Below are 19,043 nucleotides of genomic sequence, written 5' to 3' on the forward strand. Positions count from 1 at the left end.
TCACTTATCACTGAATGTGATATGCACTCAAATATATTAGATTTAATACTCTTCAATTCAATAATTTAATGGATTCAAATTTCAGATTTCAGACTTCAATTTTCAGATTTCAATTTTATCAAAAGCGTCCAAGACTCCAGCAGAATCGTACAAGGGGCTTCTGCTATCATCCATAGCGAGCAGTGACTACACGGTACATGGGGATGGTAATTGAGGTGGGTGTCTGCCCGGTAAGGGTTGATAGGATTAGGGGTGGGGCGGGGCACAGGATAATTTTCTCCTCGTTACGAAACAGGGCAAGTGATAAGGAGCTCGGTAGGAGCAAGGGGATGTTTGGGCAACGGGGTAGCAAGCGGGGGAAGAGTCCCCCACTCCACTCCCACCCCGTTACTATTTCTAACAGTACAATATAGACAGCAACACAACAGATGTAGATATTAACATAATAAATATAGATATTAATACAATAAGATAAAAAAATACAAAAAAAAATCTTTTTTAATACATTGAAAATGGTGTTCTACATTTAATCTCTACAATCCAATTTCAAAACATCCCATCTCCACCTTCAATTATATTAGTCCAATAGAATCTCAAAATTAGAGGCCGATTTAACAATGTAGATTGAGAAGTGTTGGTGTTACTCGCAACTTTTTTATTTTTATTTTTTATTTTTTGTAATAGGCTTGAGAAGCCAATTTCTGGTCAGGGTATGGCTACTTGGTCCTGTTGGGATTGTTAATTTTCATGGAAAAATTTTACCACTTTTCATGAATATTCTTTTTACATATTTTTCAATTATTTTTTTCTCATATACATCACATCTTAAAAAAGTGCACTTATTTTTCCCCAAAAAACTCTTCAAAAAGTAGAATCCAAACAATTCAGTAAAAGTTATAATGTGCATAAAAGGCCACTAAACTATTGAAAAGTTTCATATCAGCCGTTAAACTATTTCTTGTACTAAATTACCCACTAAACTTCGAAAAGTGTTCATCCAAACCAATCTATTAAAATTTGAATGTCAAGACCTTGTTTGATAATTCAATTAAGCACTTAAATTTGAGGAGTTCAGATTTTAACATATTTAGACACGTTTGATAATTAAAAATAAAACATCTTAATTAATTTAGTAGTACAGAATTTTTTAGACATAACTTACTTCAATAAATAAGTGATAAGGTATTCACTTATCACTTAATGTGATACTTTAATTTAAATGTATTAGATTTAGTACTTTTTTTATTTTAAATTTTATTATTTTATAAAAATTTCGGCAGAGTTTCCCCTTAAAAAAGGACGAAACTCCCTGCCATCAATCCACAATTTCACAATAAAATTACAACCTAGTGAATGTTTAAGCATTTAAAAACTGAAACTAAGATTAAATCTTCCGTTTTCCATATTAGGATGTCTTCCAGTGAATCTGAAGGATGATCTTTGAAGATCAGCGGTCAATCTTTCCCCCTTGATGTCCTCCTAACAGCCATTTTCACCTCCATTGGCCTTTTCTGCTTCTTATTCCCATTCATGCCAAACACCTTGTACGAAACGTAGGAAATCCTAATCGATCTAATCTAATAGCCCCCCTGACCAATTGCCGCAATTCTGAGAATGTATTAAACACATGACCTGCGCTAGAGTCAGCACCAAAATTTGCCAGACGATCTGCCAGTGCGTTTGCTTCCCTGTAGCAGTGTGTTATCGATTTGTAATACTATTTGAATATCATCAACTCATCCAGATCTCTCTGTAGACGCCAAAGACAAGCACTAGTCCCTTGAACAATCTGAACCAGGGTGAGAGAGTCCGCCTCTAAGTGTAACTCCAAGCACTCTCGAATCACACAAAGTCTAACGCCCCATAGCAACGCTCGAAGTTCCGCCTGCATGCTGGTTATCGCCCCGAAGGGCTCCGCGTAGCCAAATACAAAGTTTCCTCGACCATCCCGCACAAGCCCACCCCCCACTCCTTCCTGGGTTCCCCCGAGAGCATCCATCTGAATTCAACTTATATCCTTCACACGGAGTTACTCAGTAAACTGGTCTAATAACCATCCGCCTTTGATGACTACCTAACTCGAGAAGCAACTCTTCCCATGTAGGGGCAGAACACTGTACCCCTGGGAACCGTGACTAAAGGAAATCATGCAGAAAATGAATAATCCGAGTCACCGTAGCTCCGATTCTCATCTTCCGATCTTCAAACACCCCTTCATTCCTAGCCTTCCACAAAACCCAGCATACCACCGAAGGAAGTATATTCTGTAAAAACTTTACACGGTCATTAGTCCCCCTCCTTAACCAACAAGACCACACCATGTGACGCACCGTATGCACCCCACTAAACTCACCAACAGTACTCTCAAAGTGACGCCAGACCAATCGTGCCCCTTCTCTTGAGCAAAACACATGATTCAAGTCCTCTTCCTGGGGATTCTGACAACACAAGCATCTAGATGGGCCACAGACTCCAAACCTCTTTAGGCGATCCATAAGAGGAAGCCTCCCCTGTAATAGTCGTAGCATAAAGAAAGAAACCTTGACTGGAAGACCCTGCTGCCATATACGGCCAAAAAGCCAAGAGCTGTCATTGGATTGACGGTTCAATGAGTAAGTCGATGCAGTGGAAAAAATACCCGAATTCGTCAATGCCCATACCATTCTATCATTGCCCCTACCGGTAGGAGGGTCAATCTCCAAAACCTGTCTAACCAATTCTCCATCCAAGAATTGATGGAGCATGTCCACATTCCAGACCCCCCGATCTATAAAATCAACCACCGAATGATCATGGAGACCTCTACCTTGTCGCAAAACGCACCTGACCCCATCCAATTGTCATGTCAAAAATTCAAAGCACCCTACCGAATTACCCAACTAATATTCTCCTCCCCAAAACGCTGCATTGTGACCATCCTCTGCCAAGTTTGGGATCCCCGATACCTAATATCAGCAAGACAAGGGTGCTGCCTTGCGCAATACTTCTGGGACATAAACTTTGCCCATAATGATTCTTGTTGCCGAAATTTTCACTAGAGTTTAATGGAAAATGGGTCGTAGACCTGCTCCAACCCCTGCAGGCCTACACCCCCTTCATCCTTCGGCCGACACAGATCTGCCCAACGTATCCAATGGAACTTGTCCCCCGAATTCGAAGATCCCCACAAGAACTTGGCGAACAATCTCTCTATGACCATCAATATCCCTTTTGGAGGGGACGCGGCTGCTAGCAAGTGAATTGGCATAGATGCTAGCACGTTCTGAATCAACACCACCCTGCCCCCTGGCGATAAAATCTGGTTCCTCCAAGACAAAATTCGATTCGCCACCACATTGTATGTATCCGTATAGTAAACCTTCTTGATCCTTCCGGCATACAAGGGACAACCAAGGTACCGTATCGGAAAGGCTCGTTTATTATACCCCAATATCTGGTTAATAACCGTTGCCCTCTGAGATGGTGCCCGTGAATGAGTAAGGAAACAACTCTTCTGAGGGTTGAGCCGCTGACCTGATACTGCACTATAATCATCCAGAACCCGTTTAATCAGACGTAGGGATGACTGGCCCCCACTGGAAAAGATAATCACGTCATCGGCGAATGCTAAATACGTAATTATAGGACAATGAGGAGGTACTTTAAACGGAGTAAATCCCCTTTGTGTGAGTAGCGTGTTGAGGGCTCTAGACAACACCTCGACTCCAATAACGAATAAGGCTGGTGAAATGGGATCCCCTTGCCGTAAACCCCGTGAAGATCTGAAAAAGCCGTGCGAACCGCCATTAACAAGTACCGAGAACCACATATTCGATATTAAGCTCCAGATCATATCTATCCAGGTCTCACTGAATCCGAAATATAGTAGCACCTGTAGGAGAAAGGGCCATGAAACTCTATCATAAGCCTTCATCATATCTAACTTGATGACCATGTTACCACCCCGATTTGATTTCCTGATATCGGCTACTAATTCCTGAGCTAACAAGAAATTATCTGTAATCTGCCTCCCTTGGACAAACCCGCTTTGCTGTGGAGATATAATCGGGGGTAATGTAATCGCCAACCTTGCGGATAACAGCTTGGAGATGATTTTGTTAGTAAAGTTGCACAGACTGATCGGCCGAAAATGCTTAAAATCTTGGGGGTTCTCCACTTTGGGTAGCAACACAATTGAGGTAGCCGTGATACTCCTAGGTAATTCAGCATCGCAGAAAAAGCTGACAACCGCTCGGTATATATCTGATGCCATCACATCCCAAGCAAAGGTAAAGAATTTCCCGGTAAACCCGTCCGGGCCTGCTGCGCTCTCTCCATCCATAGCAAAGACTATGTTTTTAACTTCTGTAAGAGATGGAATGTCCGTTAACCGTGAGTTTTCCTGGTCCGTTATCAGTTTCGGTATGATCTCCAGACCGGTAAGGGAGGGAAGATCCCTCTCTGCCGTGAAAAGGTCCTTAAAGAAACCCATCGCTGCCTCCCCAATTTGGCATTCCCCCTCGATCCACTCTCCATCTGTACCCTTGACTCGATGAATTACTGCCCTACGTTTCCTTTCCGTAACCAAGGAGTGAAAATATTTGGTGTTCCTATCTCCGTCCGAAAGCCACCTCACCCACGTCTTTTGTCTCCAAAAACCCTCCTCAACTACAAGCGCTCGGTGCAACCGAGCCCGAGCATGGTGTAACTCGCTCCGCCGTTGCTCAGTAGGATCCAAGTCGTATGCTGTCTCAGCCTCGGTTACCACACGCTCTGCACTACGTGCCCCTTCAAAAATATCCCTGAATATCGTCCTAGACCATAGCTTGAGGGCATTTTTAACATTTCTCAACTTCAAGACCAATATTTGCAAAGAAGAGCCATTGACTGGATGAGCCCAACAATCCTTGATAACCCCCAGCAAACTAGGATGAGTGGTCCAGATGTTTAAGAAACGAAACGGCCTGGGTTTGTTGTCTACCCTCGTACCCACCGATAGCAACAAGGGAGCATGATCCGACCGGTCACGGCCTAAATGTTGCACCATGATTTGGTACGGAAGCTCCAAAGCACGCCCACACAGAAGTAAGCGATCCAGACGCTTCCAGATCCGTTCTGTTCCCAAACGATTATTACACCAGGTATATCTTGATCCAGAGAATCCCGCATCACTAACACCGGCCACTGCCATAAAATTCAGAAAGTCTGATCCCTCCGACGGTCTAAATGGCAATCCACCCCTCTTCTCCTCGGTATTTGTGACCACATTGAAATTCCCCACCAAAAACCAAGGGTTGAAGGCTGGTTTATCCCGCAAAAGTGCATTCCACAAATCCTCTCTGTCCCACTCCGTACACTTCGCGTGTATATAAGACAAAATAATGAAGTCTTGGAAAAGATGAGATTGCACTCTAATAGTTAAATGTTGGGGAGACTCCCTAGTAATCTGACACGTAAACAACGACCGGTAGAAAACCCAAACAGAACCCCAATGATTGAACATGCAACAATCCATCCCCAATTTAATTCTAATATCCGTAATCGACTCCACCCTCAACTTAGGTTCAACAACAACTACCAATTGAAGATCATACAGTTTAATAAGTTTTCTTAACCGTCTTAAATTAGGAGCACGAGCTACCCCTCTTATATTCCAAAAAAGTAACTTAATCATCAGAAAGGACAGAAAAAGAATTTGTTAAAGAACTAACCATGGAGCGTAGTGTTCTATCTGACGGGAGACCAGCCCGGAGACCACACAACCTTGCATCCATTTGCTCCTTACGAACCACTTCTTCCTGTTCCAGGGTACCAGAAACCACCCCCGTGTCTATATGCCTGGTCTCTAGTGATGACTCTTGCTGTCGGACAAGATCCTTGCCCCTAGGGGAGAGGGTACCCACCCTTTGTTGAGTATCCTGTATGTCTTCAACTTGCCCTTCAGCAGAACGCACGACCACCCTCGCGGGCAACCCACTTCCCGCATCCTCAGAACCTTCCTCTCCTTTCTCATGTCGCAACACCGCCTCGATACCTTCGACCGCCACCGTCCCACAGTCCGCCTCCGTTTTCCTCTCCTGCTGCACTGGTATAGTAGCACTGGACTGCTGCACCTGGTCCCCTTGCTCAGGCCCGTGAGACGTACCACCTGGTGACTGATCGTGAGCAACTAGCTCTTTGCCAGCCACAGTCCCATTAACTTCTCCCTTTGCCCCATCAATCGCTGCCGCATCTTGCATCAACACTGATGACCTTTCTCCATTACCCTCCAAAGGCCCATCAGGCATGTCTGTATTCGACGTCTTTGCCCACCGTAGTTGTGTTGTTCCAGTAGTCTTGGCATGGTGACCAGAGGCTCCTCGCAACTCGGGCTTTACAACATGACAAGTCTCTACATCGTGACCTTGGCGGAAACAATGTGAGCAGTACCTTGGAAGGTTCTCTACCACCAGCTCTTGCCAAAAACCAGCGTGATTTCCATTGCCAATCTAAACCTGCGACGGTGTCGACCGCAACAAATCCATCTCAACACATACCCGTGACACACTTGACCGTGACACCGCCAGGGTAGCCACATCAACCAACAAAGGGTTACCTACCATAGAAGCAATCTGGAAAATCACCTCCTTATTGAAAAAGTGCAGCGGGAGTTTTGGTAATTGAAACCACAGCGGAACCACCGACGACTCCCTGTCAACATGGAAGTCCGTGGTCCATTTGAATACTCTCATGGGGAAGGAAGACACATACCAGATCCTCCTAAACCATACACGATGGAAATCAGCTTTATTGTTCAACTGAATTAACACATGTCTTACGTCCAACAAGCCCACCACCGGGTTCTCACGTAAATCCAGCGATGCAATGAACTTCCTCACCTCCTCCAACTTCGGTCTTCCTCTAGAGAATTTCCCAATCAATGCGAAACGAAATGGACTGGTCAGAGCTTCGACCGCTGCCTGTGGGAAAATCAACGCAGGTTCCCCTTTGTGTGTCGCCTCCTGTGCCGCAAAGGATAGCGTCGGTTGCTGTGAATTCTTCGTGAACAACTCTGAAAAGGATTTGCATTGAAAGGTAGGGGGGCAGGCTGCCCTCCATCAGGTGGCCAGAGGGCAGCCATGGACTGCCACACCTGCCCAAGCCTCTCCTTGGAAACCTTAGCACCGAATCCTTACCTTTTTATTTTGGAAAGAATGTAGAACTTTTTCTATTGAACCGAAATGGACTTCACCTTTGGCTAGAAAACCAAATCCAGGTTACCATTTCCAAGGCTATTTTACTCTTTAGGCATTATGTCAGACATGTGGTATGCATGACTTAAGTTCCTCTGTTTCTTGAAGTTTAGCAGAATATAAATCCCAAAATTTTCAACAAACAAAGGTTGAAAAGAAAAAGATGAAAGGAATACTAAAGAATACTAAAGATTATCTTCAATCACTGTCAAAATTTCTTTTGAAATGGGGAGGATTAATGCTCGGAAATAGCTTTAGATAGAAAAGAAGACTCACCGCCTGATGACACACCGCCCCTAGGATGATCGAAAACCTCTATTGGTAGAAGGAATAGATCAGCTCCCTTGGGATGATGCTGCCGGCAATGGTTTGAAAAGAAGACTCATATGCAGTTAATTGCATTTTTTAAACTTAGATTTAGTACTTAATAATTTAGGAAATTAATAGATTGAGACTTGAGATTTCAGATTTCAAATTTTTAATTTTCAAACTTCAATTTTATCAAACGCATTATAAATTGAATGGTAGTCAATACACATGACACGCATGTAAGTTCTCTAAATACATTTTAACACGTTCAAAACTTACCATCCCCAAATCAATTAAGTAGCCTCTTTCCATTTGGATTGCTATTTTTAGGAGTTTTTATATAAAAAAAATGTATTGTAGCGATTAAATATATGTGAGGTAAAAAGGTGACTGAAAAATGTATTCACAAAAAAAGTAAAATTTTTTCTACAAAAAATCACAATCCAAACAAGAAAATGTGTAGGTTGTGGATTTTTTGTGCGAGAAAGGCTAGTTAATCTACAAGTATGATGGGTTTTGGATAAAATATTGAAAATGTCATTCGAGAACCAACTTGGCTCTCACGTGATTGATTGATTGAGAGAAAAAGGTTGGAATGAAACAAAATTTTAACACAATTGCCTAGATAAAGCATTTTTAGGGTTTGATGGTAGACATGAAACTTTTTAAATTTTTAGTGACCTCCCATGAACTTTATCTAAAATTATATTATACTTGTATAATACATGTTATGTACTTATAATTCAGAAATAGCAAGTAGTGCATTTCATAATTTTATAGATTTGTGCTATAAAACAAATAAGGTGATAAATTTTGAATTAATCTAATGCCTCATGTACGTAGATAAGAGTTAAAATTGGTATTAATGTAGCAAGCATTTTTAAAGTTGAGGAAATTGGTATTAATGTAGCAAACATTTTTAAAGTTGCGGTGACCTTAGCTATATATTTAGTTTCATAGCTTTCAAATATTTCGTACTATCGAAGTATGAATTTATATGCATAATTTTGCCAAACTTGCAATATTGCACTAAACTTTTGATGACACTTTTGAAAAAAATTTGTATCAATTAAATTGAAATGGTTTCTATCAATTGAATTGAAATGGTTTCCTCATGAGTTTTGATTGAAAGTGCAGTTTTAAAATTAAACATTCCTATTTTATATATTTCTTCAATATCTTTTCTGGGATAGACTAATTAGCAGTATTGATAGGTATGTGTAGTTCATTACTATGTACCATGTCTGAACCTTTAGAATCGGAACCTATCAGCATTTTTCTGAATCTTGCGGCCATCTTAACTGTTATATCAATTTAATTCTTTATAGGTCTAATTATTCTATTAGAAACACTGGAGTCCTATACCGAGAACACCTAGAGTCAAATCAAGCCTATCAACAGACTAACAAGGCCTTCTATAGCTTACCAACGCTAGAATTAGAAAACTATATGCATAACTAAATACGAATAAACAGATATAATGAAAGCAAGAAACAGATTAATACTGTTCTGGCTCAGATACCAAACCCAGCTCAAGACATAATAAATAAAAGAGATTGGAATGAGGACTTACTTGAAAATAAATGAAATTGCTGAATTTATTTTAAAGAAAACTTGAGATTGAATGAAATTCTCAAAATAACTTTTTTATTTAATATGATTACAATAGAAGGCAAAAGGGAAGCTTATCTAATTATAATAGTGATTTTAAAGCTAAAATCACTCTCTCTTTGATGATACAAAACATCTATTTATAATAGTCTAGGATAATTTCATTTACATTTAATCTCCAAGCCGACATCATTTGCATTTCATCTCCATGCTGACACTTCCTTTTGAATTGACATCAGAGACAGAAAGGTATAAATCTGTTTCTTGCTTTCGTTATATCTATTTATTCATATTTAGTTCTACATATAGTATTCTTATTCTAGTATTAGTAAGTCAGAGAAGACCTTATTAGTCCGTTGGTAAGCCTGTTTTGAGTCTAGGTGTTACTTGAAATTGGAAATTTGGAAGCTTTAATCAGAACTATTGGAAGCTTTATCAATTGTGGAAGCTTTGATCTTGGCTTGAATGCAAACACAATTTACACAAGTTGCTGGAATTTATAGATTTACAAGATAGGGGAATTTTTAGAGAAGGACGAATTTCAGAACAACTAAGATAGAACTTTCTGCTAAAACTCGATGCCCTAATCCTCATTTTGAGGATTATTTATAGCTATCAGAATATTACATTTGCATTCATTTGACAGCCACTTGCATTTCAGGTGCATTTGAATTTTCATGCCGACACTCTTATCTTCATTTGATTGGTTCTTTAGAGATTTCATCTTATCTTCTTTTGAAATGGGCCGACACCTTTTGTTTAGATATCATTTGGGTCTTATGTGCATGGCCCACCAAACAAATCAAAAGTAGAATCCGATGAGGATCCTGTTGACTCATCCAATTTCTTTTGTTGATTTTGGAAGAAGCTCATGTATTCTTGCAATATTTCAGGATTTTGCATCATTTTTTTTTAGTAAAAATTCATTTGCTGTCACATCTAATTGTGATGTCTGGTCTTTCTTTTGAGACGTGCTTCAATTACTTCCTTTTGAAACTTGATAAACTGACTGTTTCAGCGAAAGTGTGGTGGGCCCATAACGCACAGGTCCCAAGATTGAAAACTGACTTTGATATATTTGAGTTGCTTCGACCCACTATTTTCTATTTTTTAAGAAAAGAATAAAAAATCTACCTGGCTCTATATATTAGAATTGTTTCCGCCCACTATTTTCTATATTTTAGGAAAAGAATAAAAAAGCTACGAATTGATATTTATTGATATGTTTTTTACTTATTGTATTAGTGTCTATATTTATAACTTTTAGTATATACATTTATTCTATATATTGTCCATGCACTATTAATTGCAGAGTTTGTAAGATCCCGATTCGTCCTTAATTTTGAATAAGGAATATTAGTGCTAAATTTTGCTATAAAATTTGATTTTAAGGATGATGGTAATTCTTTACATGTGATTTTGCTTTTTAGAATCGAAAAACCTTAATTTGGAATTTTATTAAACCCCTAATGGATTTACACCTTTGATATTTTTACACAAAACCCTAGTTTACGTATTAATCATAAGTGTATGTGGTAGTAAATATTATGCATGCTAAAATACGTTATCGTGCAAGTAAGTATAGGATTCGATTCTTTTAGCAAAGGTTAGGTAGGTTTGAGAGCTAGAAAACCCTAAACTAGTCAAACCTCTAGTGTTACAATCCATTAGAAAGATTAAGTTGGGTTTAAAACCCTAATTTTGCCAATGTTATAAAGGTTGTTGTTTTATTGTTTTTATTATGGAGAAAGTATAATTAAGGATGGGTGATTAAGATAATAAGGTGATTAGTGAAATGATTAAGTGTGACAAGGTATTTTAGATTAGATTAAGTTAATGACCTATGGACTAATTTGCAAAGAATTAAATGATTTGGGGCAAGAGTGTGAAATGGGGCAAAGAAGCTTGTGGTGGAAATTAAGCCATGGTTGTGTTTGATTTTGATTGGATGGTGAAACAAATTTCTTACCCATCTTAAGTCTTGCAAGCTATAAACCACAAACACAAGCTAAGACACAAAACACAAACCAAAAACTAAGGGAGAGAGAGAGAGAGAAAACCGTGAGGGAGAGAAGGAAAAAGGGAGAGAAAAGCTTTTGTTTCTTGCATTTTGTTTCCATTAATCTTGAGTTTGGATCTTGGAGGAACAACTTGGAGCTTGAGATTTGGAAGATCAACCTAGGAAACTTGCAACTAGAAGGTAAAAATCTCACTTGAACACTTGGTAAAGTTAAGGTTAATCTTTGATGGATTAAAATGATGTTTCATGGAATTGTTTTAATGTATTGTTGCTTATGAGATGCTTGTGAAGGAATTTTATGGTTTATTTTGGTGGATTGTGGAAGCATGAGATTCGGCCATCATGATGAATAAATAGGGTTTCATGCTTATATGCTAATTAGTAAGTTGTTCTTGTTGTTTTAGCTTGCCTACGGTGTGGTGGATGGTTGGTTTCATATGATAGGTTGGTTGTTGGCAAAATCTGGTTTGGACCATGAAACCCTAGGCTTCCTTAGGTTAGTTTAGCTTGGCTAATGTTTAGTTAGTTAGGGTTTGGTTAGTAGGTTGTTAGATTAAGTTTATTGATGCTAATGAAGTGAGGTTAGGGACTATGGTTAGTGTTTGGTAATTTTATGGTGATTTAGAGGGAAATTTCGGCCCATTTGTAGGTCATTTAGAAGTTAGTATATGTGTGTATATTCGGTATATTATTGGTAGAAAACTTGCATGGAAACCTCGGAAACGGACCATGCGTTTGGGACGTTCGAAACCGGTAAAACTGGAAACAGGGTAGTCCACAAATCCAAACTTGGGTTCTGTTCTTTATTCTGCGTGCGGATTCAGAGGTTTCTCAAAACATGAAAGTTGTAGCTTCTTAAGTCCTTAATGTGCCTGCAAAATTTTAGGTCAAACGGATCAGTGTAACCCGAGTTATAGCCAAAACCCTTGCACCTGTTTTGAACACTGGATTGTGTTACGCTTTTGGATTTAGCCTCTGACCATGCTCGGTTCGCCTGGATAACGTGCGAACTGGGTGTTGACCCCTTCATAAGAAATGTAGATCTTGGTTTTAGCTTCGAAACAGTATAAAGTGCGTCCAAATCCAAGTTCTGTAACTCCAGTTATAACCAAAACAAGATCGGTTGTCAGAACTGCCTTTGAATTTGGACAGTTCTGACAGAAACTTTGGACCCATTTTTCACCCTGCTCTGTATTGATTCAGGTTTTGGCCTAAACATAAAGGTTTTAGCATTATGACATAGCTTTCTAGTACCTTTGGAATTTCTTAATTTGGATTTGTGAGCTGTGAGTTATGGTCCGACAAACAGACCCTGTCCGTCACCCTAAAGTGCAAACTTCTGGTACTGTTTTCCATAATTTCAATCTGCTTCCATTCAGATCGAGATTAAGGTGTCTTCATGAAAATTGTAACCCTTCCTCTTAGCTTCACAACGGTATCTCATACACTTTAATCCGACATTCCTAGCCCAACTTATAATCAAAACAGTTTTGGACAGTAACTATGCCCATTTCCGTTTGCCGGCCGTTTCCATTTCCGTTTGCTAATTCCACACATGCATGTGCCAATTTTGCCGTTTTGCTTAATTTATGCACTTTAGTAGTTGTTTGTGTGATAATATGGCTCAACTTTCTGCTACAGGCGGTGACGGGCTAGACGGAGCCGATGGGGCCCACTAGCTGACGACTTGAATTCATTTCCGTACTTTCTCTCGTTATACTTGCTCTTTAGGTGAGTAATTAGGGTTTCTGTGTAACTCAATGCTAATATGAGTTTACTATGAAAATGGGCACTTAGGCGAGGGTGTACTTTATCGCACTCGACCTAAACCCCATTAGTTGCTATTGATACCTGTGAAATATGATTTTGTGATTTGTTATGGAGCATTTATTGCTTGTGAAACATTTGCGGAGCAATTATTGCTTGTGACGCAATTTGAAAGCATTTATTGCTTGAACCAGAGCATTTATTGCTTGAACTACGATTTTAGAGCATTTATTGCTTGAAAAATATTTTAGAGCATTTATTGCTCGTGACTTGAGCTGAGGCTCATGGTCTCTCTATGTGGGATCCTTTAAGAGAAGCGAGCTGTGTGGCTCAGGATCTCAAGGGTCAACCAGTGATCAAACTCGACAAATGAGTTGGCTTTGGAGCCACCCGTATCCTTACCATGTGGTGTTACTTTTCTGCTTTTGCTTTGCTCTCACTGTGCAAATGTTGACATGAAAAAAATTACATTTTTACCCCTGGTTAGTCACTAAACTTATAGCTTACCCCCTTTTCTTTTGTTTTCCTTAGCAGAGGCCGACGCGGGGAAATTTGGGCACCATAACTAGTATAGTTAGGTTTGGTTTGTAATAGTTGAACAACTAAGATGTTTTTGTTTGTTTTGGTGACCTGTATTAAAACCCTTCTTTGAGTCTACTTTCTAATTTTGATTACTATCATGCGATGATGTAGTGATCTGGATATCTACTTTTGAGGATGTAAATAGAAATCTTTTGGGGATTGTATATTGTGAATAGTGCTCTTTTGGTTTCTTTAGTTTTTATTATTTTGTATTTTCGAGTCCTGGCGCGAGCTAGGCAGGCGTCCCGCCGATACCCTCGGGTTCGCCCTTGGGAGAAGTGGGGGCATCACAGAGTTGGTATAAATTACTTTCTCTTACAAGTTAGAACTCAGACAAGACATAGGCTTAAGGACATCCTGTCATTGTCATGGCTAGACGGTGTGCTTTTTAAGTCACAAACTCAATAATAAAAGGTTGCATGACATGAACATAGAATTGCACTGCAAATTTATGTTAAGTTATATTAATTAATAACTATAAGTTGAAACAACAATCAGAGTGGCGCAGCGGAAGCGTGGTGGGCCCATAACCCACAGGTCCTAGGATCGAAACCTGGCTCTGATATATTTATTATTTTTATAAATATACATTTATTCTCATATTTTCTATACTGCACTATTAATTATAGAGTTGGTATAAATTACTTTCTCTTACAAGTTAGAACTCACACATGACATAGGCTTAGAACTCACACATGACATTGGCTTAAGGACATCCTGTCATTGTTATGGCTAGATGGTGTGCTTTTTAAGTCACAAACTCAATAACAAAAGGCTGCATGACATGAACATAGAATTGCACTGCAAATTTATGTTAAGTTTTATTTATTAATAACTGTAATACATTAAAAGATGAAACTGCAATACTTCATTAATTGCACCCCTACATTAAAAGATGAAACCGTAATACTTCAAGTAGAAACAGATAGACCAACAGTATATACACCTAAAAGATTAAAATGGAATGAAATCACAGTGCCTCCTGAATTTCAAATACAAAATCCTCAAGTCCCAAGAAATTTAGAAAGAACAGAAGCAGAACAAATAATAGAAGAACCGGATGGGAAAGTGTTTATAAAATTTAATTCATTCCGAGAAAGACCTTCAACCGCATCAAATTATTCATGCATACCAGCTAGACAATCTTGTACCGATTTTACTGAATTAGTACCTCCTATTGAAAATAATTCAACATTTAAATTTAAACACCAGTACCAGAGGTAATACATCAAAATCAGTCTGAGTGTTCACCAACACATTCATAAATGAAAGGAGAAATACATATTATAAACAAAGCTAAATTTAAAATTAAGCATAAATACTTACAAGAAGATTTTAATGACGAAAAAAATGAAAATAAGAGATTATGGTTTGCACAATTATCACCCTTATGTAGAAAAAATTTGAAAAAGGAATGTTAGAATGAATTAAAACAAAGGAAGTTTGATTTTCCTTTTTTCACTTGGTTGTCATTCTATACTTCAAAAATAGGATTATATGATATATATGATACATCTCAAATAAATGTACAAACTAATTTATATAAAAAAATGAAATTTAAAAGATAATCAAGTAGTTACAACTATTCATCCCTCATTACAGGAAATAAAAATAAATACTACTAAAGGAGATATAATTGCATCGCCTTTTAAAAAGGGAAGAGAAGCAGAATCAAGTTTAACAATAATGTAAATCTAGAAGATATTAAAAAATTATACCAACCAAATACTTCATATTATAGCTCAACATATAGAAGTATTAAGTACTAATGTAGATAGTATTCCAAAACCTTCAACTAGATTCCCAAATGATATATCAGCACCTCATTTTCAACCTTGAAGTCTTCCAAGAAATAATGAGCAAGAGTTAGTACAAAATGTAAGTCCAACCAACACTGTACTTAATAGAACATCTCAATCGTTACAATCTTTAACTAATACACCAAGAATTAATACAATAGATAGTTGAATTATTAATGAAGAATTAACATCAGAAGAATTCGAATCCTCAGAAGAATATTCAAAAGAAATAGAAATGATAACTCTAATAGAACAACAGTTTAAGGAAGAAGAAGACAATCAAATCAATAGAATAAAAAAAAGAAAAATTATAGAAAAGATTGGAAAATAATAGACACAAGAAATTATTACCCTAGACCAAGTCCTCTAGTTATTCAATATGAAGAACAATCAAAATTTTGTACTACAAAATATGATAGAGATTCAATATATGAATGGAATATAGATGGAAAAACAGAATATTAGGTTTATCACAGGGGCTTTTTTGTTTTTTACCCTATGAAATATTAAATACACTCCAAAAAATGGGAATTGCTAGATTAGCATACAAATTAAAAAATATTCAAGAAAGAAATGTAGCAACTTTATTAGTGTCTGGATTCACAGGATAATTAAAAAATTGGTGGGATAATACCCTAAGTCTCCTACACAAACTTGCAATCTTTGATCATACAATAGTAGTTGAAGACACTGAAGGAAATATTCAAATCCAATCAGATGCAGCAAAATTTTTAGTAGTAACATTAGCCATTTATTTTGTAGGAAATCCAAAAGAAGAATTAAATGCTAATAAAGCATTTTTAACAAATTTAAGATGTCAAACTCTATCAGATTTTAGATGGTATAAAGATATGTTTTTGACTAATGTATTAAGAAGACTAGATTGTAATGCTTCATTTTGAAAAGAAAGATTTATAACTGGATTACTAAATTTATTTTCTCAACGAATTATGAATAATTTACAAAAGGAAATGGGAATTGAAGCAATTTCATTTGAAAATATTTCTTTCAGACCATTATTTGCTTTTGTCAAAAAAGAAGGATTAGCTTTATGCTCTGAATTGAAATTTCAAATAAAATATGGATCATAAAGAAAAGAAGTAGGATCATTCTGTGAAACTTTTGGTATTAAAAGAATAAAATCTCCATCATCAAGAAATAAAAAGAAAGAAAAAGGGGGTAAAAAATTTAGAAAAAAATTAATAATGAACACTATTATAATAAAAAGAAATATAAGAGAAAATTTAGAAAAAATAAATAGTCTGTTGGAAATGTGGAAGAATAGGTCATAAAGCAGATAAATGTAAATTAAAAGAAAAAATAAATGAAATATGAGTAGAAGAAGTTGAAATAAAAAATAAGTTAATAGCATTATTGATAATGAAAAGGAACAAAATACAGAAAATGACTATTATAATGATTTATCTAGTTCAGAAGAACAAGAAGATTGCAATTGTTCAAACTTCTCAAAATATGTAAATTTCATTACAAAAAAGGAAGATAAAGAATTTTTACTGGATATTATAGAAAAAATAGATGACCCTAAAACTAAAAAAGAATATTTAGAAAGACTAAAAAATCTAATTTTACAAGAAGATAAAATGCCAAAATAATAGAACCTTTTAGTATTTCAAAATTAATAGATAAATACCCAAATATGAACAACATAAGAAAAGAAACTACTAAAGATCTTCAAGTAGAAATTAATAATCTAAAAATGCAAGTAAAATAATTACAAAATGAGATATTAGAATTAAAAATAAAAGACTTAGAGAACGAAACAAGAATATCATTAATAAAACATCAACCTATAGATCAACCCTCTACATAAAAAACAAATGAAATAGTTATTTCTGAAAATCCATCAGATGAAAAACAATATTTAAATATAATTGAGAGAATAACATTTCAAAAATGGTATGTATGAGTGACAGTAATGGTAGAAGATTTTTAAAAAAAAATTTGTACCCCTATTAGATAGTAGAGCAGATCAGAGTTGTATAAAAGAAGAATTAATCCCAACAAAGTATTGTGAAAGAACAAATTAAGAATTAAGAATTGCAAATGGAGAAAAATTACAAGTAAAATATAAATTTACTAAGGGATCAATATGTAATAATAATTATTGTATAAGACATAATTTTATTATAGTAAAAAATATTCATATAGATATAATTTTAGGAATACCCTTCTTTATTCAAATATATCATTTTGCTGTAAACAGTGAAGGAGTACACACAAATATTATGGGAAAAACTATAACTTTTAAATTTCTAACACCAATACAACAAAAAGAATTACTAATATTACAATCCTCTTCTATTTATAAAACAATAAATACTATTCAACATCTTAAACAACAAATAAATTATATTAAAGAAGAAAATTCATATTTAAGAATACTAGAACAATTAAAAGATACAACTATGCAAAAAAGAATTTTAGGATTAGAAGACATAATAAAAAGAGAAGTATGTGCAGAAATACCAAATGCATTTTGGGATAGAAAAAAACATATAATCAATTTACCCTATGAAAAAGATTTTAATGAAAAAGATATCTCAACATAGGCTAGACCAATACAAATGAATTCTGAATTATTAGAATTATGTAAAAAAGAGATAAAAACTTTATTAGATAAATGATTAATAACCCTATCAAAATTACCATGGAGTTGTGCTGCATTCTATGTTATGAATTAAGCAAAAAAAAGAAAGAGGAGTACCAAGGTTAGTAATAAATTATAAACCGTTAAACAAAGTTTTACAATGGATTAGATATCCAATTCCAAATAAAAAAGATTTTCTAAATAGATTATTCAAAGCTAAAATATTCTCAAAGTTTGATTTAAAATCTAGATATTGGCAAATTATAATAGCACCAGAAGACAGATATAAAACAGCATTCACTACACCATTTGGACATTATGAATGGAAAGTAATGCCTTTTGGATTAAAAAATGTCCCTTCAGAATTTCAGAATATAATGAATGATATATTTAACCCTTATAGCTCATTTAGCATAGTTTACATAGACAATGTACTAATATTTGTAGAATCATTAAAACAACATTTTAAGCATCTAAATATTTTCTTAAAAATTATAAAGAAAAATGGATTGGTAGTTTCAACATCAAAATTAAAGTTATTTCAAACACAAATAAGATTTTTAGGACACGACATTAATAAAGGAACAATAAAACCTATAAACAGAGTATTAGAATTTGCAAATAAATTTTCAAATGAAATTAAAGATAAAAATCAATTACAAAGATTTTTAGGATGTTTGAATTATATTGCTAATTTTTCCCCAAAACTTAGACAAGAATGTTCAATATTATTCGATAGATTTAAGAAAAGTCCTCAAGCTTGGTCAGAAGCTCATACTCAAAAGGTTAGATATCTTTAAAAAAAAATCCATTCATTACCCTGTTTATGCCTTCCACATCCTAAAGCATTCATGATAGTTGAAACTGATGCATCGAAATTAGGGTATGGAGGAATATTAAAACAAAGGATAAATAATTCAAAAGAAGAATTAGTTAGATATCTTTCTGGAACCTGGTCAGGTCCACAAAAGAATTACTCTACAATTAAAAAAGAAATTTTATCCATAGTAATTTGCATATCAAAATTTCAAGATGATTTATATAACAAAAGGTTTTTACTTAAAATAGATTGTAAATCAGCAAAAGAAGTTTTGCAAAAAGATGTTAAAATATAGTTTCAAAACAAATTTTTGCAA

The 19,043-nt window shown here is 36.0% G+C and overlaps 1 protein-coding gene and 1 non-coding gene across 2 annotated transcripts; one reads left to right on the forward strand and one right to left on the reverse strand.

The window, feature by feature from the left end:
• Positions 1-1,717: 1,717 nt before the first annotated feature.
• Positions 1,718-8,816, reverse strand: LOC113769130. Its single transcript, XM_027313605.1, has 7 exons — positions 8,760-8,816; positions 7,488-7,566; positions 6,516-7,030; positions 5,691-6,431; positions 3,075-5,425; positions 2,175-2,823; positions 1,718-1,999 (listed from the first exon to the last, which is right to left on the reverse strand). Exons 1-7 carry the CDS (start codon positions 8,814-8,816, stop codon positions 1,718-1,720), a joined length of 4,674 nt encoding a protein of 1,557 aa, XP_027169406.1.
• A 5,177-nt stretch (positions 8,817-13,993) lies between these two features.
• Positions 13,994-14,065, forward strand: TRNAM-CAU. Its single transcript has one exon. It is a non-coding gene; the product is annotated as a tRNA-Met (tRNA).
• Positions 14,066-19,043: the final 4,978 nt, after the last annotated feature.

Source organism: Coffea eugenioides, chromosome 4 (genome assembly GCF_003713205.1).
Source record: "Coffea eugenioides isolate CCC68of chromosome 4, Ceug_1.0, whole genome shotgun sequence".
NCBI classification, from domain to species: Eukaryota; Viridiplantae; Streptophyta; class Magnoliopsida; order Gentianales; family Rubiaceae; genus Coffea; species Coffea eugenioides.

Excerpts from the sequence above, each read along its gene's own strand:
- LOC113769130 (XM_027313605.1), bottom strand. The coding sequence starts at position 8,816 with ATGGCCGCAAGATTCAGAAAAATGCTGATAGGTTCCGATTCTAAAGGT. Across the intron at positions 6,432-6,515 it reads CACGGTCAAGTGTGTCACGG|CTGGTGGTAGAGAACCTTCC; the intron begins GTATGTGTTGAG and ends TTTTGGCAAGAG. Across the intron at positions 5,426-5,690 it reads ATAGAACACTACGCTCCATG|ATTACTAGGGAGTCTCCCCA; the intron begins GTTAGTTCTTTA and ends TTTACGTGTCAG.